Genomic DNA, 27,314 nt, shown 5'->3' on the forward strand with positions numbered 1-27,314 from the left:
CTCCAAGCTGTAACCAGGTTCTCCAGCTGAACAAGTTATTTATTTTATTTATTTAAAACATTTCTATGCAAGGTGTTGGTTATGACCTATAAAGCCCTCAACGGCTTGGGCCCTGGGTATCTAAAGGAACGCTTGTGTCCATATATGCCCTCCCGCCCCCTAAGATCAGCAACAGATGCCCTTCTCCAGGAACCCTCTGTGAATGATATTAGGAGGGTGAGTACCCAGAGGAGGGCTTTCTCTGAGGTGGCACCCCACCTATGGAATGCGCTCCCCAGAGAGGTCTGCCTGGTGCCGTCGTTATTTGTTTTTCGGTGCCAGGCTAAGACCTTTTTATTTAAAACGTATTTTAATTGTTAATTTATTATGTAGGTTTTTAAAAAAAAAAATTATGCCAAGATGCACCGGGTTTTAATATTTTTATTGTATAATTTTTATATGCTTTTGTTTGTTTTTGTTGTGAGCCGCCCCGAGGCTTTGTTGCGATGGGGGCGGCATAGAAATGTTTTAAATAATAATAATAATGCCGCCCCCATCGTAACAAAGCCTCGGGGCGGCTCACAAAGAATACATAAACCATACAAAAATAATAATAATATAACAATTAAAAGTTTGGAGATATCTATGATGTCATTACTAGATAACACTCTGTTCACATCCTGCCATTTGAACTCTGTTAAAACAAGGACCTTTTAGTGGGCAGTTATTAGTAACTTCATTGCAAAATGGATCACGGGGCTCATTTTCCAGGGCCGACTAAAAAAGACAACCCTTCACTATCCAAAAGGGCACCACTGTATTGAGCAGCTGCCATGGTGATGAGGAAAGACAGGGTGCTTGCCTATCACTGTTGATCTTTGAGTGGTCACCTGGGCATTCACATTGCAGAACCTATTGTTGGGAAGACTTAATGACTAAGATTGCTTTGGGAGGAACCCCTCCCCCACCCTGGTGTCCATTACAACTGAGATGAATTCCCAGACATTGCCCAAGCAGTCTCAAGACCGAGGGAAGATCAACATGACCAACCTCAAAGAGTGAAAATTGATCAAATGAGATGGATTTGCTATTGTACTATGAATATTGTCTATATTATTATACTCAATAAATATACAGTAGTATTACTGTTCTCATGATTATAAAATTATTTCTTATAGAAGGACAGCAGGGTTAGTGGGTGGGTTGTGTGAATGCTCAGATGACCACTTGAAGAATGACAGTTATAGGCAGTTATGCCTTTCTTCTTGGTGATCTTTGTGAATTAAGTAGTTTAATTGTACTCAAATGGTGGGCTGGGGTTGTTAGTGAAGAACCAAAGAAAGAACTGCCTTCTGATATGGCATGGATGTCAAACTTGTAGCGTTTGATGCAAGTCAGTGGGGTTGACCAGGTTGCTACCTTGCAGAGTTTCAGTAGAGGGATTCCAGCATTCAGGGCAGCTGACATTACCATCGTTTGCATCAAACATGCTTTTGGTCAACTGGAAGCTGTATTCCCAACAATTTGTAAGGGAGTGAAAAGGTCTGTACTCCCAGGGTGCTAGTCTCTAGGATGAAACTGGCTGACCCTTAGCTGCACCTCCATAGCAGACAAAAATTATCTGCATCCATCTAAAAGACTCAATCCTGTAACCATGAAGAATTTTATGGCTCCTATATCCCTGCTGGCTTTCTACCTTCATAGCTATTTAGTATTTATTAGTTAGTTTCTTTATGTGGAAAAACTAAATTCTTTACCAGCAAAAGTTGAGGAAGGACTGACTTACCCTGTTGCTTCCTCACCCTATTGATCAAGTTGCATAAGTGCTTAACTTGTATATTACTTCTTTTTAATTCTGACACTTCCTTGCTGGGCTGCCTCTTTGTGACCTATGAGATAGACTCTAAGCATTACACTCCAAAACCAAAATTTTAAGATAATTAAAAAATGACGACATTGAAAAAAGTTCTAGAGTAAATACAGGTGATTCATGTAGAGTTACTGTACTAGCATTTAGTATCTGTAGGCAAATTCTATTGTGCCTGTGGTCCAAGAAAATGTATATGAGGAAAATTTAGGCCAGAATATTAGCAGGGAAGCCAATGCCGAAGGAAGGCTACAAGGCTGAGGAATGCTTATATGTCAAGAATACAGGTTTGCTTTACTCCATGAGCTTAGCTCTCACTGTCACCTTCAACTGGGAAACAATCTAGTGGTGTTAACTATTAGAGTCCTGTCGGGTTATTCAGTGACCTGTAAATGTGAAAACAAATAAATTAATTTTAAAAAGGGAATCAGGAATGATCCCACATCCTCCAACCTACTGGCAATGGTAGCCAAAAATTCCAAAAGGACTACAATAGGTAACTAACCACACTGTATGATCATAATTGTGCAAAGTAATTTCAAAAATAAATGAAGCACATACTTACGGATACAATTAGGCTGCACAAATCTAAGCAATACAACTGTCCTGTAGCCTTAAATTCACAAAGACAAAACCAACCCTCAAACTACAGACATTTGGGTACTAAATCTACTTTGCTGTTGAACTGCCCAGCTAACAAGAAGAACAAATAATGCTAAAATTTATAAATGGAATCATTCTTCCTTTCCCCTGTCACACTGCTCTTGTGAATAAGTTAAGTAATGTGGGTTTTATGACAGATGAATGGGCTTGCCATTGATTGTTCTTCCCCTCCTTCCTCCAGCTGGCTCTGGCATGTATCCCAAGGACATTTGGGAGATATGTGTGCATACATCTTAATGTCATCAGGCAAGACATCTGCTACTCCTCTCTTGGCAAGATGTAAAAATATTTGAATTGTAAGATGTGGTCTTTCTGGATCATATCATTATGTTTTTTTTTTTTTTTTTTTGTTCCAAGATAGCAGCCGTCCATATAGTTAAATCAACAGAAAACTCTTATTACTCCCAAACTGAAAAAACGGGCATCCATGTATTTCCCATGCTGTAAGCTGCATGAAGGAGGAATCATATGTAACCAAGCCTGCTTGAATATATAAAATATGAAATATAAGGAGGTCAAATTTAGAGATTTGCTTGTATAAATAGGGATGCAGGGGAGATACTGAATCTGGCCTATCCGTTTGCCAATTTGTTAATTTCACATTTCTAGACAATAGCAAAAACAGAATACATATTCTAAGTGCAAGTGTAAGAAAAACACCGAGGAGGGAGAGGCAATCTGACCACCAAACCCCAATACTACTAGTTAGTTGGTAAACAGTAACACTCCAAAGGGTTCCTAGCCTCACTATTTCATTACAGATGAAGTAACATTTCAGTTGTCCAGGTGCATCTTCTTTGATACACACTATTTTTCCAAACCTGTTCGTCTCTGTAGATAAGAAACATATACTTTGGGAAGTACTAGTATACATGCTATGAATGGGTGCACCACTCATCCCCTGAGTAGGTTCAGAATATTTGCATGTAGTTCATTACTCTGGTTGCACCTCCTTCCAATAAGCTTTCCTTAGGCTTGTGGACAAATCTGTCATAGCTCTTTCACTAAGTGTATCAAAATCATTCAAACCCTCTGAAAGCAAAGATGTAACAGGAGGCAATAATTCTGCTACATCTCTAAACAAGCTATTGCTCAGATCATGCTTCCTAGTCAGGAAGGCTGCTCAAATTATGTTTCATTATATTCCTTAGGTGCATGAGAAAAAGATTGTGAAACTGCATTGGAAAATTTTGCAGTGAGTAAAGTGCTTTGTCAGTGACAAAAAAGATCCATCCCAAACAAGGACCAAGTGAGCAATCTGCAAGCAACGGGGAGGCAAATTGCCCTGAACAGCCCCCAGGTGGCTTCAGTAGTAACAGAGTCAAAGTAACTCATGCTTGAAAGATACTGAAGATCACTTGATTATGGTAATGTATTTTGAGGAAAGATTTATACATGATCTTCCTATTAATTTTGGAGAACAAATTAATTTTACAATAGTTTGTTTAGATGTTTGGAGAAAATGATTGCTGTGTCTGCTGTAAAAATATGCATTTTCAGTCAGGTGGAGTTAAAGCTAATTTCTGCCTTATGCTCAGTTCTTCAGGCAAGTTACTTATCCTTTTGTCATGGCAATTTTGTGATGGTGTCTGTGGAAGTATCTCAATTTTTCAATTGTGCCTACAGGCCAAGGGATCTCTGCTGTAAGACTCTGTGGAATACCCCTTGGAAATAAAAGGTTCCCTATAGAAAATGGGGTAGAAAATGTTAGAAACATGGGAGCTAGAATGGTTTAGGGTTTAAGGCAATCAAGTCTTAATAAATGAATAGGAGAAAAAGCTCCATATATTTCCTAAACCAAGGTCATGAAGCCCAAGAAATCTAGCAAACAAAGCAAGTCACACATTTGATACTGGTGCTCATGGACTCTACCTAATCCATTAGCAAAGCTTTAAAATAAATAATAGTGCAATAAGCTTTGACAACTAAAATGTTGTTAAGGGTTATTGATATGACAGCAAGTGCATTTGCACTAAATTCAGATTTTTAACATTTAAAAATTATATTAATTGTTACTTTAAAAGTAACCTATTAAAATGAATTGTTGATATATATATATATTAAACTATATGCATCACTTTTAGCTAAGATAGTGCTGGTTAAATACACTGAATTAAAGCCTACAGCAACAAGTACGGGGAAATGCTCAAAAACTTCTAACGCTGAAATTTTAGCACACAGAGCCATGGCAAATAACCATGAGGGGGGAAATGACAAACCACCTGAAATTAAAAACCAAATATTTCATTTTTATTAAATATAGCATGATTTAATTTTATGTACAAAGACATGATTTAATTTTATGCAAGCATTTCTGTCAAAGCTTTTCCACAGATCATGCAAGAGAGACAGAGCAATCCTTTGCCAGATACAGCTATGAGTTTAATATCTAATTATGGAAGTCTAGCAAGCAAACACAAAACCTTTGTGGCTCAAGCAGTCTTCTCATCCATCCTCCTAGTCTATGGAAGAAGACTAAAAAAGAAAAGAAATCTGCAGGTGAACAACTGACTATGAAGATGGTGCTAACAATAGAAACTTGATTTCCAAGTCCATGGGTTTTTATTTTTTGGGTGGAGACTGCTGGCAGCAGATGAACTCCACCTCATGAAGACTGGGAAGAATGTGATTGCCCAAAGAATCGCAACTGAATCAGGAAGGCTTTAAACTGAATCCTGCAGAGAATGGAGATGAAAGTTCAGAGGTAAAGACTGTAGCCAAGTGCCCATGTACCATAGAAGGAACTGGGAATGCAGCTATATAGTGAGGTTAATTAAACATCTTCATAAAAGTGCAGAGAAATTTCATGAATTCTAAATACTTTACACTAAAACAGGAACAGTTTGAACACTTTATTTAAGAAAGTAAGTATTATTTAATTGGTATAACTAAGACTTTGTGAGATGACTACCATGAGTGGAATAGAGCAATTGAAGATTATAGCTTACAAAAGAACAGAAGCCATAGAAGGGGGAGAGGAGTTGCACTATATATTAAAAATGTACATACCTGCACAGAAATTCAAGAGAATGAACTTGAAAGCATCTGGGTTAAAATAACTGAAAAAGGGAAAAAAACAATACTGTGATTGGATTGGAGTCTACTACCAGCCATTCAAGTAAGGAAAAGATGCAGATGATGCTTTCCAAAAGTAAACTGCAGTTATGCCAGGGAAGCATGAAGAAACAGTAACAAGGCTTTGAATTACCTTAAATATCTGCCACACATGTTCTCTCCTAGAAATTCCTTTAGAGCGTGGAAAAAGAACAAGAGGATCAGCCATCCTTGACTTGATTCTTACCAACAGAGAAGACAGATGACGAAGAAGTAGAACTGTTCAACTCCTATTTTGGCTCAGTCTACTCCCTAAAGAGGATCTGTGTTCGTCCACTGTATTTGAGAAATGGGCTGAAGTGGAAGGAATGCTAGTGAAATCGACAGAGAGATGGTCAGAAAATATCTAAGCATCTTAAATGATTTCAAGACCAAACATTCAGATGAACTGCATCTTACAGTATTGAAGAGGCTAGCAAATGGGGTCCCAGAACCTCTAATATACTCAGGAAATTCTGGAAAATAATTGAAGTATTGGAGGAGTGCAATTGTTGACCTATGTTCAAAAGGACAAAAAGGAAATTCTGGCAAATTATAGCCCAGTCAGTCAGACATCAATATCTGGTAAGATTTAGAGCAGATTATCAAGGATTAATTTGTAAGCAGCTTGAACTAATGCAGTGATCACTCAAAACCAGCACAGATTTATGAAATATAAATCTAACTTTTTCAATTGAAGAATTTCCTTAGCAGATCATGGAAACACTGCAGATATAATACATCTTGACAAGTACCTCATGATATTTTGATCAGCAAGCTATTAAAGTATGGTCTGGATGGCACTGTTACTAAGTGAATCCACAGCATAACATGCTGTAAGAGTGCTCACCACAAAGCTGGAGGGAGGTATTGAGTGAGGTGCCCCAGGCCCGTCCTGGGTCCTGTACCCTTCAACATTTCTGTTAGTGACTTGAAGAGACAGGGGAAGGCCTGCCACAAGCATAATGGCACCCTCCCACTCATGTTCTTCAGTATATGAGCAACTGGTATAACAAAGAATACAAATATCATGGGCAGTTGCTCCAGTCACTTATCATATTGGCTGCACTTTTCTGAATCTTTGCCAGTTCTGCACTCTGCCCTACCAAATGAGGTGCATTTGACTTCCTCTCTGTTGACATGTTAAGCCTTACAGAACAATTGAAATTTTCCCCTCCTTATTTCCTAGTGTGGTTTGTACATGATTTAACTACCAGAATCTTGTTTTTTTCCTCAATAGAGAAGAAATTAAATAATTTTCAACCACTTAGGAAGGGATTGGAATGGCACTACAGGTTGTTCATCACCAAATTAGATTTGGGTTTCCTTTGCCCGTCTATATCTACAGACCCTGAACAAGTCTAATAAAACAAATGTTTTCACTCTTGGGGAAAGGGAATTATTGCCTACATGTCAGATTTACAGTAGTATAGCATTTTAAATGCTTCAAAGAGTTTTGCAGTTTCCCCTTTTATTCAGACTTAGGCTTTACATGTTTAAGCAGAGGATTATTGATTTTGACTGAGAAAGATTCTTCAAAAACCCTAAAATTCCTCAAATCTTCCATGGTATGAATATCTAATAAAAAGTCTATATTTTAATATCTCATTGTCTAATAGCATCACATTAAAAAGTAACAACAGCCTCAATTCTGGCATTAATATAACCCGCATTCTTAGATCCCAATTCAAGGTGCTGATTTTAACCTATAAAACCCTACATGGCTTGGGACCACAATACCTGTAGGAGTGCCTCTTCCATCCATGATCTACTGGACACCATATTAAACCCCTGGGGCCTTTCTCCAAGTACCAAATCCAAAGGAACTGTGAAAGGTGGCAACTAGGGAAATGGCTTTTTCAATGGTGGCCCCTCATCAATGGAATAACTTCCCCACTGCGGCCCAGCTGGTGCTGAATGTGTCATCTTTTCAGCACAAGGTTAAGATGGCCCTCTTTTCTGAGTCTTTTAAGGATATACTCAGCCACCCAGTGGCTTGAGTGGGATCACCAGGGGATTGCAGAGTCACTCATCTTGTCATTCCTTGATTGTCTTTGTACTGTCTGTGTTATCTGTTTTAACCTTTGTATTTTTTTCTGATTTTTATTGTATTTTATCATCAGCTTCACCTGCCCAGAGAGCTTTGGCTGTAGGGCAGTATAGAGGCGATGATGATGATGATGATGATGATACTGGCCATGTTGACTGGAGTTCACAGAAGTTGTAGTCTACAATATCTGTAGAGTACTATATTGCCTACCCCTGGTTTAGAAAATCCAGAGATCAACCCAAGGCTGTAGACCATTAAAAACAAGGCTATTAATTAGATTACCTAAGAAGGCACATGTGAACAGTAGCAGGGTGTTCACTCTTGTGAGTGGAGTTCAGTTTCTTTGGAAAGACAGCCAGCAAATGTTTGTCTCTGAAATAGTCTAGAATTCACCATTCATTTAGAGAATATTGTTTTCCACATAACCCCGTATTAGGTAACCAGGCCATGAGGGCAGAAGTATGATCAAGTGTGTGGCTAAGAATGGAGCTGGGGAACTCTTATGATACTGGTACAGAAAAAGAAGCTTGCACGGAAATCTGGTGAAACATGTTCAAGAAACCTTGATAAAAGTTAGAATAGTTTACTTTTACACCACAGAGCACTAACTCCTCCTGCTGTCTGGAACTGGCCACACCCATTAAAAGTTCATTTCTGAAAACCCAAGCCCATGTCAAAGGATCATATTCATGTTCTCCAGGGTTTGAAACTCATACAAAAGGAAAAAGAATCCATGGGAAAATGGTATGAACAACATGCACAAACTGTAGTGAGCTGGGGGTTTCCTCCCTTTACACATTCAAAGCAGATGGCAGACAACTGTTCTTTTGCAAAAAGCTCTTTATTTATCAAAGTATAGTCAATAAGCTTACAGAGTAGTTTATTGAACCCAATCTAAAAAACTATTTCAGGAAACCCTCCTTTTGAGTATGTCTGGGCTGAATCCCTTCATGGGGGCCTGTCTGTAAGTGAGCACCCCTTTTCTCTGTACACCAACCTTCTAGTTGGCTAGCTCTTCTCTCCCAACACCAGGCCATGGGGTCAAGAGTTGTACCAGGTTTGTCTGATTCTGAGAGCTCCTCTTCCATGCCCCCACTCGACAGCTGTACATCTTGGTTATTCTTAGAGCCTGCCTGAGTGCTTGGGGAGGATGGCCTTGAGATAAGTGTCACTGCTTATCTCATCTCAGCTCTGAAGCCTCACATTCCCAGGCTCCCTCCACCTCCACCTTCCCTTCTGATGAGTCCAGTTCAGAGCGAGCTGAGAATGCCTGCCAATAACAACTTGCTCCTCTCATTCCCAACACAAACAGCAGGTGAAAGAGAAACATTATTCTAGATAGCAAGTTAAGAAATGGACTGGACCAACCCACAGTTTGAATAATCCTGATTTAGGCTACACCAGCCTCACAAGGTAAACTAGGTCACTGTGTAAAAACCATGCTAGCCAAAAGCAATTTGCATGGTGATCTGCAGAGAATAAATGCTACCCCTGGAAGATCAATCAGGTAAGTTATATCCACACAGCAAGTTCGTCTTTTTGTCGCTTTCTTTTAGGCCACTAATAACCAACTTCAATATGTGTGTGCAGGCAGGCTAGTAGGCTTTGCTGTCTTATTTTTCAAAGTTTATTTATTTAAAACTTTCATATGCCGTCCTTTATGTATAACATCTTAGGACGGCTTAGCGCATAAAATCAGAATCCAATAAAACAATCAATATCATAATATACTACAACAATATATAACAATAAAAATAAATCAAATCAAAAGCGACTGTTAAAACCATTAAAATACTATTTTTTTAAAATAACACTTGAATAAAAAGGTTTTGACCTGGTGCCGAAAACAAGAGAATTTGCAAGGTTCATGAAATCACATTTTAAGAATAAGGAGAGATGACAGTGGATAGCTTTAGGCATGACAAATATTTAGAGGCTAAACAACAAACTCTATAAGAAAGCTCTGCTGAACTGACAGTAATGTCTGACAGACTTTTCAGAAACAGCTGGCATTTGTGATAGAAACCACAAAAATTAAACATAAATACCATTTCCACTCTGCCTATTCAGCAATAGATTGGATTTAAGATATTACTGTTAATAAGCCTAATATAGTGTTCAGCTATATCTCAGACCTATCCCAGAATCTTACTTTTACTGTATACTGCCATCACTGCACACAACAAAATAAGTTGAAACAACACATTCTTCTCCCAAGGTGCTTACAAGATGCTTGTTTGCACAACATGACAACCCACTGTGGGTGACAACTTGTGATAGGTTGTCATGTTATGCAAACCCATATTGGCTCATGGAGACTGGTGTGTTTGTAGGCAACAAACCATCCTGACAACTCATGACCTTGTTCTAGGGGTTGCTGAACCCACAATGGGTTGTCCTGTGCTCTAAACTTGAGAACTATTTCATCGTAGGTTGCAGGAAGTAACTACTGAGACATTCAACAAGAAAAAACACAGCGACTCTTCTCCATACAGGCAAAATCGCTATCAAAATCTGCCAAGCAAGAGATTTTGCTACATCAGCCTGTGCCCTCCCTCCTCCCTTAGCAGTTTCTTTCTCTATTCCCAGCAGTCTTCTTTTGCTTTGCTAGTTACTTCTGTCTCATTCCTGTTGCTTGCTTACAACTTCAGGTCACCTGCTGCCACCAATGCATATCGCACCTTAAGAGAGAAGATGTATTAAAGGTGCACTAATGCTATGGGGGGGGGTGTACACATGTGGGGGAGGAGTTGCACTCCCCACACATGCATTCATAAACCCTTTTATCTTTTCATTCTCTCTGCTTCTGGTTTCCATCTCTAGCCACCACCTAGCTAATTCACATGCTTAACACAATAGCAGTTCAAACTGAGAAAAGATACCAACTTCTCAGTGCATGCCTGGACCTGAACAAATGGTGAGCTTGCTCTGTGACCCAAAACTTTCTCTGGAGAGTGCTCTGACTGGAAGGCATGGCTTTCCTCAAGTCTCCCTGTCACCTAGCTTGCAATACTGAGGCACCTCCTTTCAATGTCGCCTATTCCCAACTGCCAGATTCCTGTGGCTCTGCCTTTGCCACAGCCCCACAGCCACAGGTGTGCTTGTTCTGCTCCTCCTTTCCCAGCAGCTGAATAAGTGTGGAATGAGACTTATTCCACCACCCTGTGCTGTGACTGGCAAGCATTAAAAACAGCCACTGACCACTACAATGAGCAGGACAAAGCCTGCACTGGATTCCAAAAAGAAGCCCTTTTCAGGCTAGCGTCAAAAGGCTCAGTCTGCAGAAAATGCTACTGTCTGCCTCCATGGGAACCAAAAATGCCACTGTGGTGGAAGTGCTCATCACAGACAGATGTCTCATCTGTTAGTGGGCAATCCAGCACCCCAAGGCACCTTGATTCTGGATGAGGATGGTTGGGAAGATACCAGATTTCTCCAGACTTTCTGAATGAAAGCCAGTGTGGTGTAGTGGTTAAGAGTGCAGGACCAGGATGCAGGTGATCTGGGCTCTAGTCCCAGCTCAGTCATGGAACCAACTGGGTGACTTTGGGCCATTCACAGACTCTCAGCCCAACCTACCTCACAGGGTGGTTGTTGCAGGGATAAGACTGCAAACAGCAGCAGGAGGAAAACTATTTAAGCTGCTTTGAGTTCTTTAAAAAAAATTAAAACTGCAGGATATCAGTTTAACAAACAAACAAACTGTCCTGTGCCACTTTTGAAATCTTAGCAGTGAAAATAGGACCTATTATCATTTGGCCACTTGCATCCCATTTGGACGTAACAATGCAGAAATCCATATTGAGGAGGGAACTGCTATGCCTGACCTTGTACAAACTAGCTTACTATGTTGGGTACATGCCCTTCAGCAACACCTTCAGAGCAGGAAAATCTACAACTGATTGTTGCATTTAACTCCAGCTTTTGCGGCCCTGAGGCCTCAGCCACCTATTCCCTCTCCTTATTTGAATAAGAATAAAATCCCATGTCTTCCTAAGGTATTTTTGCAGAGATGCTGGATTTTACCTTTATACCTTATGCCACCATACAGGGTTGTAAGTGTGGCCAAATGGAAGAACTTGTGCAAGATTCTCTTGGAGTGTGCCTTTGCCTGCTTAAAAGCAAGGCAGCATTCCATCTACACACTTCTGGTTGAAGATGACGACCTCGTTCCAGATGTGCAAGATGGAGCAAGTGACAGTCACAACATATGCAAGTCAAGTAACATGTTCCTTTCAGGAGAACACTAAGCTATTCAGGGCTGAAATCAATGTTGTTGCCATCCGCGGGCCAGAGAATCAGCACCACCATATCTCCTGTGACTCCCTGCATCTGAATCAAGCAATTTGAAGGGAAGTAAGAAATATCTCTAAATGAATCTGGGACCATTACTCACATGTGTGTCATATCCAAGAATGACTTTCATGCTATGTTACAATTGCCAGAATAATCCCCACCACTGTAGTATAAGCACACCTTCACCATAAAAGCAATTCTTCCTAATAAGCACCCCCCATATACTTGATATAATGTAAAATACTGTGATTTCCCCACTCATGTAAGTACTCTGGCATATTAGCAGGCCTTCCCTGTAAGTATCCTTGATGTAAACATCTTTCACCAAGAAGCATCTGTCAAATATGCTCTGCATATGCCCCCTCCATAGTGTCTAATTAAGTATGCCTTCCAAAGAAAAGGTACTTTTAGTTCATGGGTCCTCAAACTATGGCCCGCGGGATGGATCTGGCCCACCATGCCCATTTATCTGGCCGGCGCTGCTGCTCGCCACCCTTACGCACGGGTGGGAGGTGGTGGTTTGCTCACTCCGAGATGGTTTTGGACACATTGGGAGATCTCTGAGCGAGCTGCCACCCGCCTCCCCTGCACGCACGTGCTCACCGCTGCCTCACAGCACAGGCAGAAGGCAGTGGCTCGCTTGCTCGGAGATGGTTTTGGACTCGCTGGGAGATCTGCGAGCAAGTGAGCTGCTTTGCATGCGCCCGACCCTGCCTCGCCGGCCCATGCCCCCCCTTCCTCCCCAGCCCACGTGGGTCGCCGCCACCTTTCAACTGGCCCCCTATTGAAAAAGTTTGAGGATCCCCGTTTTAGCTGCCATAATAATTGCAATAGAAGCTTTTCAGACTTTTGTTTCTCAACAAAGATCTTTATTGGGGGTTGCAACCCACCAGGGTCTTCTTGAGGGGAAATGGGCTGGTACAAAGATGGAACCCCAGGGGAGCCAGGAGAATAAGGATGGAGGCTTCAGTAGAAAGACTGATCAAGAAGCTGGGCTGCAGCCTGCAGTGTGTTAATGGGACAGGAGAGAGGGTGAGGGTGAGCTGCTGTTACAGTAGGTCTTGACAGCGGCAGCTGAGTACAGGCAGCTTCTTCCATAGGCATGGAGTGGGGGTGGGATGTTTGTGGCAACACAAACTGCTGCCTCAGGGAACTGAAAAGTAGATGGGTGGTGAGTTCAATTGAGACCCTCTTCAGAGAGGGGAGGGTAGTAGAGGCAGATAAAGATAGCAGTCCACTAAGGCAATGCACAAGGCAACACAAAAGGTTTGTTAAGTTTTATACAAGCAGGCATTCAGCAGATACAGGGTTGTGAAGGACTGGAAACTTTCCAACATGAACTGGCAAAACTGAACATGCTTCCAGTGCACAATGGATCAAAAGCAAAAAGGCTGTCAATGAAGTGAAAGAACAAAGGGTTCACATCCACCATGAAAGCCCTCTGGATGTGTTGCTGCCAGTCAGAGGACTGCAGGGGAAGGAGGTCAAAACAACCCCCAGTCACCTTTTGAGAGCACCACATAAGGTTTTGTGAACAACCCACACTATGTAGGTGGCTTAACATGACATGCAAATATAAATTTAATCAGTAGTGGGCATAAGAGAAGGGGGAAAGAATGCAAGAAACAAGGGTAACAAGAAATAACTATGAAAAAATGCTATTTCATATACATTAAATTACAATTTTAAGGAAGAATTTGAAGAAAGATGTATTATCAGAAAATTCGAAACATAGGAGAAATGAAAAGAAATAGACAGAGCCTGTAACAGAGTAGGGCCTCAATCCTAAGTATGTTTTGACAGAATCCTCAGCATCCTTCAGCCAGTCGTACAGGCTCAGGCAACTTGTAGGACATTTTTCTCTCTATGCAATCCAATGCATAGGATTGCACCCTAGGAGGCCTTAATGTATGTGACAGTGGAAGATGAGTGAAAGTCATGAGCAGAGTTATCAAGAGATGAACACATGTCTGAAAAGAATGTTACGTTTTATTAACTGAATTAACAAGCTATACAAATAACTTTAAACAGCTTAAATGTTTTTCTGTGCAATACATCAAACTACATAAATTTTTTCTATGTTAGCATAAACCATTATAAAAGCCATTGTTTTCTTGAACACCACCCTATATAATTGAGTAAGATCCTAATTTTTAAAATGCCAATATATTACTAATAAGATCCATTTGGCAATATATCCCACTGCACCCCAAATTCCTGAGCAGCCATTATATTATCAATGCTGGAGTCCTCTCTTTCTAGCTATAGCAACCATCAAGGCAACTAGGAACAGAAAAAGACTATGTAAATGTGGACAAGGAACTTGTGTTGGGCACAAAAGCAGATAAGATTTTGTACACAGTACACAGACAGCGCAGACTGAACAGGAATCCAAACAAAGGTGGCTCAGTTTGATGAGTTATCAGAATTGCCATAGCATTTATTTACACTTCCTCTCACTTCCATTATCTGAATATTCTTTATTTTAAAAGATTTAAGAAAGCCTCTCAAAATAGTTTTCCTCCTTTTTTCCAAAGAATCCACTATCCCTTAGCATATTCTGTCTCTCCATTCACTTATCCCTTTTTAATAAAAGAGTTTAATGTGTTGCTGTATTTTACTTTATACCCTACTGTTTTCATTTAAAAACCCAGAGCAGCAATTTACAGCAAGCAGAGTTGGAAGGGAGGGAGTATTATATTAAGTTTATTAAATCATGATTAACAGATAAATCCAGAGTCCAGTAAGTCTCAGACAAAAAGTATGTGTATCTAGGACAAACAACTGAGCATATCACGCTGGGGCTTTGTCAACTTCACTAGCTTCTCATCCATTTTTGGGCCCAATTCAAAGCACTGTTTTTGATCTTTAAAGCCCTTCACACTTGAGATCAGGGTACTTGAGGAAACACCTGTCTCAGCATGTACTAAATGAACCGTGAACTCTTCTGAGGCCCACCTTTGGTTGATCCTGGAGAGCAATTATATTTTCTCAAGGATAACATCCCATCTGTTGAACATTTTCCCTGAAAAATCTTACCTGGTGCTACTTTGGAATTATTTCAAACCAAAGAGCTTTTCTTTTGTCAGGTATTTCAATCTGCTCCGAGTCTGACTGGTTTTATTTTCACCAATTGTATGTTTTATTGCCCTATCTTATTACATGTATTTTGTTTCTATTTTTATTGTAAACTACCCTGACAACTTGGTTACAAGACAGCTTACAAAGGACTAACATAAATATATACAATGGTTACAGATACCTATGAATCTGACAGCTTCTAAAATACCATTTATTATATATGTAAGCTAGACTGTTATGCTACAATGCTTCTTTCACTATAACCACCACAAGTCATATCTCTGTACAATCTCCCTTTTAGGCTTTTTAAAAGAAATTGCACATATGAAGACATAAATGGGCATTGGCCATCAGGAAGCATGCAAGTCTAATGCTTCATGATGCCATAAAAATTGGCAAGTACAGGACATTAAATGTGTCAACCTCCCAAATTCTCACTGTAATCTGTGAGAATACAATAGAATATTCTATTAAAGCAAAATGAACATACTAAATTCTATTGCTCTTTAGGGTAAAGGTGGGAAAGGTGTGACCCTACAGATAATGGTGGGCTATGACTCCCATAAGTCCTAATAAACATAGACAATGGTGAATAATGGGAAAAGCAAAGCAACAACTTTGAGAGCCACATATTCCCCATCCCTTCTCTTGGTCCTCAGAAAAAAAATATTCAAATTAGCCTCTGCAATATTACATAATTTTGGAAAAGTTTCTCAAGAATTTTCCAATTCAACAATTTCCAGGAAAGCTACAACAGCAGCTTCAAAAGTATCCATTCCATGTATATACTAAGTCCATAACTATATTACATTTCCAGCAAGAAGCAGCATCCGATGGTCTACCAAAAGGGGGCAGGGGAGCTAAAGTCAAGTCACTATCCGTCTGCCTACATTATTCCACAGTTACTTTGCAGATACAAGTACTCTTTAACTCTCTTTAAACCGGAACTATGCATTTGACTGTCTCCAGCTAGGACTAGCACTTATAGCTTGGTACATTTTCTAAAATTAAATGTTCGAAACTGCATTTTAAAAAGGTAATTCTCCTCCTCCTCCATCTCAGTGATGACTCTCACTTACAGGAAAATAGATGTTCCCAACAAAAGCTTGAATAAAGCTACTCAAGCATTGACATGGTTTCTTGAGATCCAAAACCAATTCAGAAATTAACTGTTATCTGCTGTAGAAAGGGCTTCAAAATGATTTCTTTTGCATAAGCATTCTTCACATCCCAAACCCATCAGACATGCTAAACTGCATTTTCCACATACTGTCCCACTTACCTAGAAGATCCCTAAATCCTTCATAATCAGGTTGTTGGACTGAGTGCTATTTTCACACAGCTCTTAAAAGAGGCTGCAGCCTGACAATTAAAAAAAGCTAGGAATCTTGTGCATGACTCAGTAGTCATTCAGTGACCCAAATATCTCTCTGGGATAAGCAGCTGTAATGCAGTACTTCTGAGAATCCAAAATGATTTTTTATCCAGAAAACACACTCCAATATTTATTCATTATTTGGTGTTTTGTCACAGAGCTAGAATGTCATAGTAAAAATGCTAAAATCTAGCAAATGCTGACATTTTAAGAGGCAGAAATCCAAAGGGAAAAAGTGTGTGACAAGATTTTGCATGTGAAAGTTTAATTCAAAGGAGGAATCAATTATGCTTACTTAAACTGCAAAAAGGAGCACAACAAGGCAAAATGCACAAGACTCTCTACTAAGTCTCATATGCTTGATCCTTGCACTATTTTATGCAACATGCAATTCTGACTATGACTCCTGTCAGACCAGGACATTGTCCTTAGAATTCCATGGCTGTAACCATTTGAAAGAGATAAGAAAAATCTTACACTACTACAAACTGCTCAGTAAGCCCCTAAAATGTTAAACTTAGTTATTGTTCTGTCTCCATAACTGACTTTATGCAAAGGTCCACTCTGGACTGGCTGTGAAGGCAACAAGAGCCACGGAAGTAACATGGAAAATTCACAAAGTATTGCAGGGGTGGATCCCTGGCTAATTGTGATAGGCACAATTGACAAATGATGAAGTAACTAGTTCAGTTCTTCAATTATTATTCTGTCCAGCTAAAATATTTAAATGGGTGCTGGCATATAAGCAGCAGCAGTATATACACACAGCCTTCTGTGTCATGGTAGCAATAGCAATAAAAAGGGAGAGTTACAGATGATTGTGTACCCCCAATGGAAACAAAAAAAAAAAAAACCTCTCCACAGTCAGTGTGACAATCTTATTTTTCTTTCATCTGTTTGTGTTACCCCCATCATCTCATTCCATATACTGGAAATAGGGAGGGAAGGAAACTTTTTTTACTTGCTCCCTCCTCCAACTAAAGGTTTCAGTATTGGAGACTAGAACATTAGTTATTGGGGGGATTAAAAATATAAATCAAGCCATATATTATGCTACTGGAAGCTGTGGGGGTTTTACAACTATCTCTTTCTTTTTCCAGCCCTACTTTATAATTTTCACTATGAATAGATTTCCTTTGTACCCAAAGCATTCCCTGCACAAAGTGCACTTTTTCCCTCAAGATGGAAGGAAAGGAGCCAGCCTTCTCATAGGTAGGCAGTAAGAAATTGTTTAAAAGCAACTGCCTGGAAATGAAGGAATTGTGTGTTTCACCCAAGATGGAAAGAGCTCTGAACTCTTCCCATTTTGGAACCCTCCTCCCACGTTTCCTTTTAAGACTCCGACGATGCAAGCATAAGTTCAACATCAAGTCAGTTCCACACCATCCCCGCCCCCCGCATGAAGAGATCCAGAGATCTCAAAAGCTTGAACATTTGGAACAACATTTTAGTTGGCCTAGTAAAAGCAACAGCAAGGATTGTGGCAATGGGTGCAAAGGAAACCAACCAATTTGTTAAATAATTACACTAGGCTAGGGAGAAAAGGAGGGGATTTCAAGTTGACCTCCAATCCGCAAGCATTTAGCTAAACAAGGAAGACAATTCTAGGTACTCCCCCTCACTCCCCACTAGCCTCCTCTTTTCTTCCCATATCCCATGACGCAAAAAGGGCAAACTAAAAGGAGTCACTTCATCTCTTCTCAATCGCGTTCATCCTTAAAACAATAAAAAGGATGAGTTACACCTCCCTGGGCTGGACTGTTTGTGCATGAAATGGCCCCCAAACTGGCCTGGAGCGGGAATTGAAACAGAGAGCACCCCCTCCATCCCAACCAAGCCTTAAACAAAGGCTGAAAGTGTAAAACAAAACAAAAACCTCAGCCGAGAGGAATTATCACCCCTGATGCAATCAGGCAAAAGTTAAAGGGCAGATGCTGAAGTCACTCCTAAAACCTAAGGGCTAAAGGGAGGGGGGCGGAATTAGAGAGTAAGGAAGAGGCCTCAACTAACCTAAGCAAAGACTAAAATGGGGAGCGCGGGCAGAGGAACGTGGGGCGGCGGTACCGCCCGGCAAACCAACGAGGACGGGGGTTCAGTTCCCCACAGACAGACGCAGCCTCCCTCCCACCCCCTGCGGTGGCCATCGGTTACCTGGAAGTCTCTGTCCTCGTTGAAGCGGGAGAACCTATCCGCCATTTTGCTTCAGTTCGCCTCTACCTTAGTCAGGAGACTGCGACGAAGATGGGCCGTGCGTCCTTGACGTGCGCGCACCCGGCACGATCACCCCATATTTAGACTGATACAGAGTCCACACTTCCGGGTCTCTTTGACCGCATCGTTTTTTGTCTCCCCGGAACACAATAGACAGCTGCTCGGAAAACGACGGCGAATTTCTGGCGTGACGGTGATTGGGCAGCAGGGCGCCCCTCCCGGATAAAAGAGAGCAGGAAAAGCAAGCATTCCTTTCTAGTACAAAGGCTATTTCGAGTAAGAAACATTGGCTTTGTTTTGTGTTTAAAAAAAGAGAAGGACCACACAGCTACATGGGAATCTATGAAGAACTGCTGCTTCCTACTGCGCGCTGAACTGGGAGGAAGGGGCACTTTTTGTATGGCAGATTTGAGAATCGCAATCCAAACTAACATACACCGGCAGGCTCCATTAGGCGAATCTGTCAGTTGCGAGCCTAGAATCTGCAAGACAAGGAATGTGGTTAGTAGAAACAGAGTATGTGTAGTGCAGCACTTTAACATTTTTTAAAAAATCACGAAATTACTTTATGAAAAAGTGAGTACTAAGTTATGGGGAATACAACAGGAACTCATGTTTCTGTTGCTTACTTCTGTTTGGGGGGCTACTGGCTACTCTCCAGTTATATTAGCTACGCAAAAATCCTGGGGTTAGCCCATTAATTTCAAGGAGCTCTCTTTCGCTCGCGCAAATAGAGAAAAGGTATTCAACGCGCTCTTGCTTTTTGTTTTGTTTTAAAAACGAAGAGTAACCATGCTATGTTTCTCTACTATTCCTATCTCTAGTGATCATCCACAACACCACAGATTTCCGAAAAAGTTATGACAGGAATGCGCATGCGATCTCTCTTTCCTCCCCTGCTCGTGTGTTTCTGCTTTGTTTCACCCCATCAGTCGCTCAATATACACAGGCGGCGTTTGCGCTTTTCACCACATATTTTTAAAACCCTTAATGTTGCACTCCTATGCACTCCTAAGTTAGGAGTAGGTTGCGTGGAACTTCGCGTGCCTTCCTTATGTCAAGGCATAGGATCGCGCACCACACATAACTGGTACTTTTCCCTCCCAACCGCTAGGGGTCGCCTAAGCATCGGCTCAAACTTTCCCGTGCTTCAGCCGCAAGGGCTGAGGTTGCGCGAGGTCACCCGAAAGCATCAGCCTGGCATTTCCAAGAGCCCTCCCGCTCGCGCCTACTTGCAGGCACTGTCGCTGCTTGTTACAGCTGCAACCCTAACCCTAGGGTTTTAAGGTGGTGGTCCTACCTCAAGGCACACAGGAGGCATTAACGCAGGATCATAAAGCTCTTAATAAAAATAACGATTCAGCAACAGGGAATGCCTTTAAGTCTCACTCCTCTGGATGTACACATTAGCAAGGTGAGGGGATTTGAGAGTGCCAGAGAAGCCAAAAGCAATGCTTCCCTGTGTGCTGGAAAAAGGGGCACAGCAAGAGGGTATGCCAGCCACCATTCCTGGCCATCAACCTTCTTCCCCTGTCACTGCTGCCTGCTCAATTCCTGGGAAGAACACCATGAATCCTGGGCATGTGCACCAAGAAGATGAACTCTGGGCCGCTGCAAAGCAGGCTGGAGTCCAGGAAGCTGAAACAAGGGAATCTTCCTCACACCTCCTGTTTGTAAACACCCAGTTCAAGCACTGAGAAAATGTTATCGGACTTGCAATGACTTGTGTCAAGGACCTACAGCAGGAGTGCAGGATCTCAGGATCAGGAGCTAAATCTGGCTCTCTAGGAGACCCAATTCAGTCCTCCATCTGTCTCCAGAAGGCTCCATGTCTGGCCCCAACCACCCATTGTTTGGTAGTTTCCTTGCTTTTGTGCAAGTTTTACCCAGTTCTAAAAAGCTAGAATGCCTCTCTGAAGGTTTAGTTCTGACAGTTGCATGCAATTTGTGGAATAGCCTCCATCTTGAAAGTCAACCATCACTGCACTTCCTCAGAGTAGTTTCAGGTTTCTTGTTTGTTCTCTTCCAAGCAGGCAGGGTTGCCTTGGCAGCAAACATGGAAGTGCAGGCTGTTATCTCCACCAGGGAGTTTGGGAGACTTAGGTGCTTTCACATCTAGTGCCTCATGAAGAGCCAGGGCCGCTGTGGTGTTTGAGGCTATCAGGGCTTGCTGCCATGAGTTAATAGCAATTTGAAAGGGAAGCCCCACTTGTAGCACACTCCAGTTGCTCTGCAGCTTTACAGGGCCCTGACAGTTTCCACTTGTGAATTGTTTCAAGAGCAAGATCTTGAAACATTCCCACTTCGGTGTGTTTATGTTGCACTGACTCATGTTTGTTCAGGGCCTGCATGGGCCAAAGCTTCCAAGGATACCTTAGAAAACAGGATATAATACCTCTAGACTGTCCTGGGAAGTTGGGACAAGATCCAGGGTCCAGCAAACTCTTTCAATGTCCAGATTTGTTCAATGCAAGTCTGGAAAGGTTTCAGCAAACCAGGTCACAAGAAATGTGATCATAGCTCTCCTCCATCTTTACATTTCTCTGTATCACAGAAATAACAGTATTATGTGGCTGCAAAAAAAGGCAAATGCAGTTTTGGGCTGCATTAACAGAAGCATTATTTCCAAAGCATGTGAAATTCTAGTTCCTTTCTACTTAACAGCGGTTAGGCCTCATTTTGAGTACTGCATCCAATTTTGGACACCACAGTTTAACAAAGGTGCAGACAAACTGAAAAGGGTTCAGAGACCAGAAGCAATTGATCCAGGGACTGGAAACACGGTCCTATGAGGGGAGATTGAAAGAACTGGACATGTTTAGTCTTGAGAAGAGGAGGTTGAAAGGACATATGATTGCACCTTCAAGGACTTAAAGGTTGTCACACTGAGGGGGGTCAGGATCATTTCCCAATCTCTCCAGACTGCAGGATCCATGTCAATAATGGGCTCAAGGAAGCCAGATTCTGGCTAAACATCAGAAAGAATGTCCTGACTGGTAGAGCAACACGACAGTGGAAGCAGTCACCTAGGGAGGTGGTGGGCTCTCCCACACTGGAGGCATCCAAGATGCAGCTTGACAGTCATCTGTTGTGGATCTTTAACTTCGAATCCTGCACTTAGCAAGAGTTTGGACCTGATGGCCCTATTGGCCCCTTCCAAGTCTACTATGCTATGATTTTGGGATTCTATTACAATGAATACATATAGACTATATACTCTTATATGTTTTATGGGTCACATAATATACTATTATTAGAGATGCTTATGCATAGTCTTCAACAAAAGCAGCCCAAACATCTATGTATTAGTCCATTCATAAATTACTCCTAAAAACTACCTTTCCAAAATCGAACACTTCATAAGTCCATTGTTTTAAATCATTAAAACCCATTGTGCTATTACAGGTGACTATTTGTCTTTCTAGTGTTTGTCAAGTGTTTTTAAGCTGTCAGATCCATTGTAGAGAAGCCATTTATGTTGACCTTGTGTTAATTACAAAAGGCTGGATAGTTAAGAAGAGCATGCGTATCCAAGAATATTGAAGAGTTTTCAGTCACAAAATTTATCCAAATTAGCTTCTCCAAAGGGAAGTTGCATTTCAGCATTGTCAAAGCCAATTGGTAAGAAAAACATTAGCTTGATTACACCTCCAACAATTGACCAATTGCTGTGGTGTCCAGCATTCTTGAAACATCGATTTTTCTGTGGAATTAAACAGAACCTAAGATACATTACCCCTTCTCAGATAGATGCCAATGAAGCAAACCATTGATGGGCAATACAAGATACTCCAGTACATTGTTCCATTCTTGTTTAAGTCCCTGTGTATCATAATTGTTCAGTTATAATAGATATGTATTGTGAGTCATTAGATCTGTCCAGCTTCAATCAATACTTCCAATAACAAGGGGGTGGGGGGTCTAAAGCAGTAAAAGCAGCAGGGCCAATACTGGATCCTATCAGATGTTTCAGCTGCATGTATTGCCATTCAGCTGTAGCACAGAAAACTAAGAATGGCAGCAAGTTCTCATCTGGGCCAACAAGCTGATTCAAAATAATAATCACCTTCCCTTTCCAAGCTTATCCAACAAGGGCTGGGACGAGCCCTGTGGGAATCTATTCCTCCAAACATTTATGGGCATTCTCTTAAGCTTGGCCCAGTCTTCCAGAGCCAGCTAAGCCAAGAGGAAGTCCGCAAAAGCCCGTAGACCCCAAGTTGTGCACCTGGCAGCCTTCTTCCGTGTTGGTAACTTAGGAAGGCCCTTTTTCCCACTCACATGAATTTTACAACCAAGGATGTAGCGGTATGAATATGAAAAAAAGGAAATAGTCACTGTCTCTCTGGTCCTTTCCTTGCATCCTACATGAAAATGGCTGGAATGGAAGTGAAGCTTCTGCATCTCGGGGGCGCTCCAACTACTACCACGGGATGCTGCCTGTGGCAAGGTTATCCTCTGTATCTTCCCAGGCATGCCCACAAATGGTTCCACCAGATTTCCTCACCTGCTGCATTTCTACTACTGCCACCACCACATTTCCTCTTTTTAACCTTCCCTCCCCTGCCTGACACCACATCTCTTGCTTTCTGCCTATTTCATCCTCATCCACAAAAGCAGTCTTGCATTAAAGATGGCCATCATGTTATCCACTCATAAATTGCTTCTATTGGTCTTGGTATCCTAGAGAGTAATGGTCGCTCTTCATGGAGCCTTTTCTCTTCATATGGCAGCAGGCTGCACAGCATGCAAAGAGTTGTTCTGGCACTTTGTATCCATGATTTTTCCATGGGAGAGCCATGCTCTGTAGATATCCCTGCCTTTTGGACCAATGGATGTCAAGACTGCTTCTATATTCCTGATACATTAGGACACTAACAAAACTTTTTGTCAACCCCAACTTAATAAACTGAACAAAAGCCTCTGAACATGTGCAGTTTTTCATTTTAAACTCAAATCATTGCACCCATCATAACTACAGGAATAAAATTGAGTCTGTGCCTGCTGATCTGATCATGTGCCATTCTGTGGGATTGTTTTGTGACTGATATGTGGGCCACCAGGCTACTGCCTTATCATAGAATAGTAGATTTGGAAGGGGCTCATAAGGCCATCAAGTCCAACTCCCTCCTCAAAACAGGACCACAAGTTAAAGCATCTCTGACAGATGGCTGTCCAACTATATCACTTCCCTAGATAACTGGTTCCATTACTGTACTACTCTAACAGTCAGGATTTTTTTCTTATGTCTAGCCAGAATCTGGCTTCCTGTTACTTAAGCCCATTGTTCCATATTCTGCACTTTGGTGTGATTGAGAAGTGATCCTGGCCCTCTTCAGTGTGACAGCCTTTCATGTATTTGAAAAGTGTTAGTGCGTCTCCCCTCAATCTTCTCTTCTTGAGCTAAACATGCCCAGCTCTTTCAATCCCTCCTCATAGGACTTAGTTTCTAGTCCCCTGATCATCTTTGTAGCCCTTATCTGAACTGTTTCCAGTTTGGCCGCATCTTTCTTGAAGTGTGGCATCTAGATTCCCTTGTTTCAGCTTCCTGGACTCCAGCCTGCTTTGCAGCGCCCAGAGTTTATGTTCCTGGTGCGCGTGTCCAGGATTCATGGTGTTCTTCCCAGAAATTGAGCTGGCAGCAGTGACGGGAAGAAGGTTGGTGGCCAGGAACGGTGGCTGGCATGCCCTCTTGCTGTGCGCCTTTTCCAGCACACAGGGAAAAAGGTCAGCCTCTGGGAATGGCAGCTAGTGAAGGCTGCCAGTTGCACAACTGGTGGTCTGTGAGTGTTCATGGACTTCTTGGCTTGGTTCACTTTGCGGGCCAGGCAACAAGAGGGAAAGTCCATGGATTCTGGAGGGATGGATTCTCAAAGGGTTCATCTCATCCATATTTGCAAAGTATGCAAACTTTTGCAAGAATTTGTCATAGGCACTCACGGAGACTCAACCCATTCTGACTATATTGAACTTCAGGATGTTTATGAGACCCTAGTAGAAAGTACCTCAGCCCATACAGACCAAGCTGCAAAGTGAACTTCCCCAGAAAGCGTGGTTCCATCCAGCAAAGGTAGGCTCCTATCATCCAGATTTCCTTGGTCAGTATGACTCTTAAGCTCAAAGGCCTTTAAGGACCATCCCAAGACATTTGTGCCCGAGGCAGAAGATCATACAGTCCCCACCCTCACCCCAGAGGTATCAGCTCAGGAGGATGGAAATAGTAATGGGGTTTGGGGAAATGGTGTGGAGAAAGATGGAAGCTCAAGAACAGCTGCCCTCAGGCAGCTGACTCATTTTGTCTAATGATAGGACCAGTCCTAAATGCTTTTCATTAGGCCATTGACCAAAGCTTTAGTATTTTTAGCTGAATTTTACTCCTAAGCACAGCTTTCTGTTTTGTAATGCAAACCTGGGTTGCACATTCCACATAAATAGGGGAAGTGTGGCTGACTTAAATTGTGACATGTACTGGGTATGATTCCCATAAGCATCACACAGGTATTGTATGTCATGTCACCTGCATTCAGGTACTATGGCTTGTTGGAGGGGTAAGAACCTTTAATAACCCTACAACTGACAAAGGAACATACTGCGATTTAAATAAGCCACTGTGGCTTATCTTGCAAAGCAGCCCATTGTCTTCTCTCTGCAAAAGTCAAGCATTTTCTTCTTAACCCCACTCTGCCATTAACCAGCAGGGGGCTGTATTCACCCATCTTGAAAAACATGCCTCTAACCCACTTCCATTTTCAGACCCTGTCAGAGGGCAGACAGGTGGGCTAAGACTTTTGTCTGAATAAATCTGTTTCTTCTTTGGGTTTGTGTAGATTCAATTCTAACAACATAACCCAGAAAGAGCCCGTGGGTTATTTAATGCCCCCCACTCAAGCAACCAAGCAACAGTCTATGAGGCATTTGAAGGTTGCTTCCCCTTCAACAAGCCACACTGCTCAAGTTCAGATGACATGGCAAGTTGTGCCTGGACAGATAATTAGGCAATTAGCACCTGCACGTGCCAGCATGCATCAGGGCTTCAATAAGCCACCATGTTTAAGCAACAGTTTAAGTTATTTCTTTAAACCCCGATCATCGTGGGAACCAGGTCAAATTGGGGAAGTTACCTTGGTGTACAGCTCCTGGACTCCAATAAAAGCATCAAAATAGGATTTCCAATTTACTGGAAAGTTTTCTATAGAAGCCCCACTGCAATAAACAGGACCTATGCACGAGCCCAGGCAACCTCCCACTGGACTGGGTCACCATGATGATCCATGGAAGAGATTGGCAGGCCATTTGGCTTGTGCACCTTGGACAAACTGGACATGGGCCATTCACATGCCTTGGGCCTGTCCATTTGGGACATGGCATGGTGGCTGTACAACTCCTTCACCACATGTTTGCCTTGTTGTTCAACCCAGGAATACTGCAAAGCTATCAAAGGATCCACACAGCAGCTTGGCTATCTGCACTGGGGCGTGCAAAGCAAAATCATGTTTGGAAGCAAAAATGGAGTATTTAATGTTTCAGTTCATGTCATGGGGCTCCTTGGCAACTTTTAGGTTGAAATGTGGCATACAATTAACAATATTTTCCCCCACCCCTATTTCATCCAACTGGGACTCTGGCAAAGTAAGAGGCCCATAGCTGTTGTTTTACTGCTCACCAACCTGGCATTCATCAGCAGCAGTTTCAACCCTAAGGGGTCTGTTGCCAAGGTCCTCCAGGTTATTTATTTGGAGGACAGCCAACGTGGGGACAGCCAACACCCTGTCATATCCTCTCATTACAAAGCAGCTGGCCCTCCATCCATTTCTCCTTCTGCCCTATGTAACTGTGATGACTGCCCTGAAGCCCAACCTCTTCCTACTTCTTTGAGAGACAAGGGTTACAGCCTGCCATATCTTGCCCATCCCTAATATTCGCAGCAATAATGCAGCACTTCAGGCCACACCTCAGCGAGTGGGACTCTCCCCATCAGCAAAAAGAGGAGAGGTCCTTGTCCTCAAGTTGCCTTTGGCAGTGGCAGCGGCCCCACCTGCACCAGGGTCTGGTTTTTATGCCCCAGCTCTCAAGTTTTTCTCTCAGGCACTTTAAAGATCAGGGTTTTTGAGATCGCGGGCAAAAGGAGCCCTCTGCATTTTCCAATCTCATGCATGCATTGGTATGCATTTGCCACGGCGCTCGGACAAGCCAAGCTGTGGGGGACTTCAACGTTGTGAACCACCCAGAGAGCTTCGGCTATGGGTGGTATAGAAATATTAATAATAATAATAATAATAATAATAATAATAATAATAATAATAATAAGTTGTTGCAGCTGGCAGTGGGGTGGCACTTTGCTCAACATGGATCTGCAAGGAGGCAGGTTAGAAGTCTGATAGCGGAGGTCCGATCTGGCAATGCAGCACCACTGGGTTTGCAGCCTCCCTTTGCAACACCATTCACCTTCTTCCTCTTGCCAGTCGCTCTTTGTCATTGTTCCATGCCATCAAGTCATCTCTGGCCTGTGGTGACGCCATGAATGAATGTCCCCCAGGATGTCTCATCCTCTTCTAAACTCAATGCTGCAGCGTCCTTTGTGGAATTGACCCATCTCATAGTTGGTCTTCCTCTTCTTCTGTCTTTGATTGGCTTCTTCAGTGAGTCACAAGATGTTGCCAAAATATAACAACCTCCATTTTAGAAACATAGAAGCAGAGCGA

General features: G+C 42.0%; 1 protein-coding gene across 8 annotated transcripts in view; it reads right to left on the reverse strand.

Annotated features, from left to right (window-relative positions):
- GPATCH8 (G-patch domain containing 8) overlaps nt 1-18,740 on the reverse strand; it is an 81,503-nt gene extending 62,763 nt beyond the window's left edge. For 5 of the 8 annotated variants that reach the window (XM_044418722.1, XM_044418725.1, XM_044418724.1 and 2 more), the window contains exon 1: nt 5,519-10,114. Coding sequence is in view for 1 of the 8 variants with exons in the window: in XM_044418719.1 (XP_044274654.1) it covers nt 18,556-18,600 (45 nt within the window). In the remaining 7 variants the exon portion in view is untranslated. Of the gene's footprint in view, nt 1-5,518; nt 10,116-18,555 lie in introns of those variants that run through there. The other 3 variants (XM_044418720.1, XM_044418719.1, XM_044418721.1) reach the window with 3 other exon arrangements.
- Between the last annotated feature and the right edge of the window lie 8,574 nt (nt 18,741-27,314).

Source organism: Varanus komodoensis, unplaced genomic scaffold (assembly GCF_004798865.1).
Source record: "Varanus komodoensis strain SLA01 unplaced genomic scaffold, ASM479886v1 scaffold92, whole genome shotgun sequence".
In the NCBI taxonomy this organism is placed as follows: domain Eukaryota; kingdom Metazoa; phylum Chordata; class Lepidosauria; order Squamata; family Varanidae; genus Varanus; species Varanus komodoensis.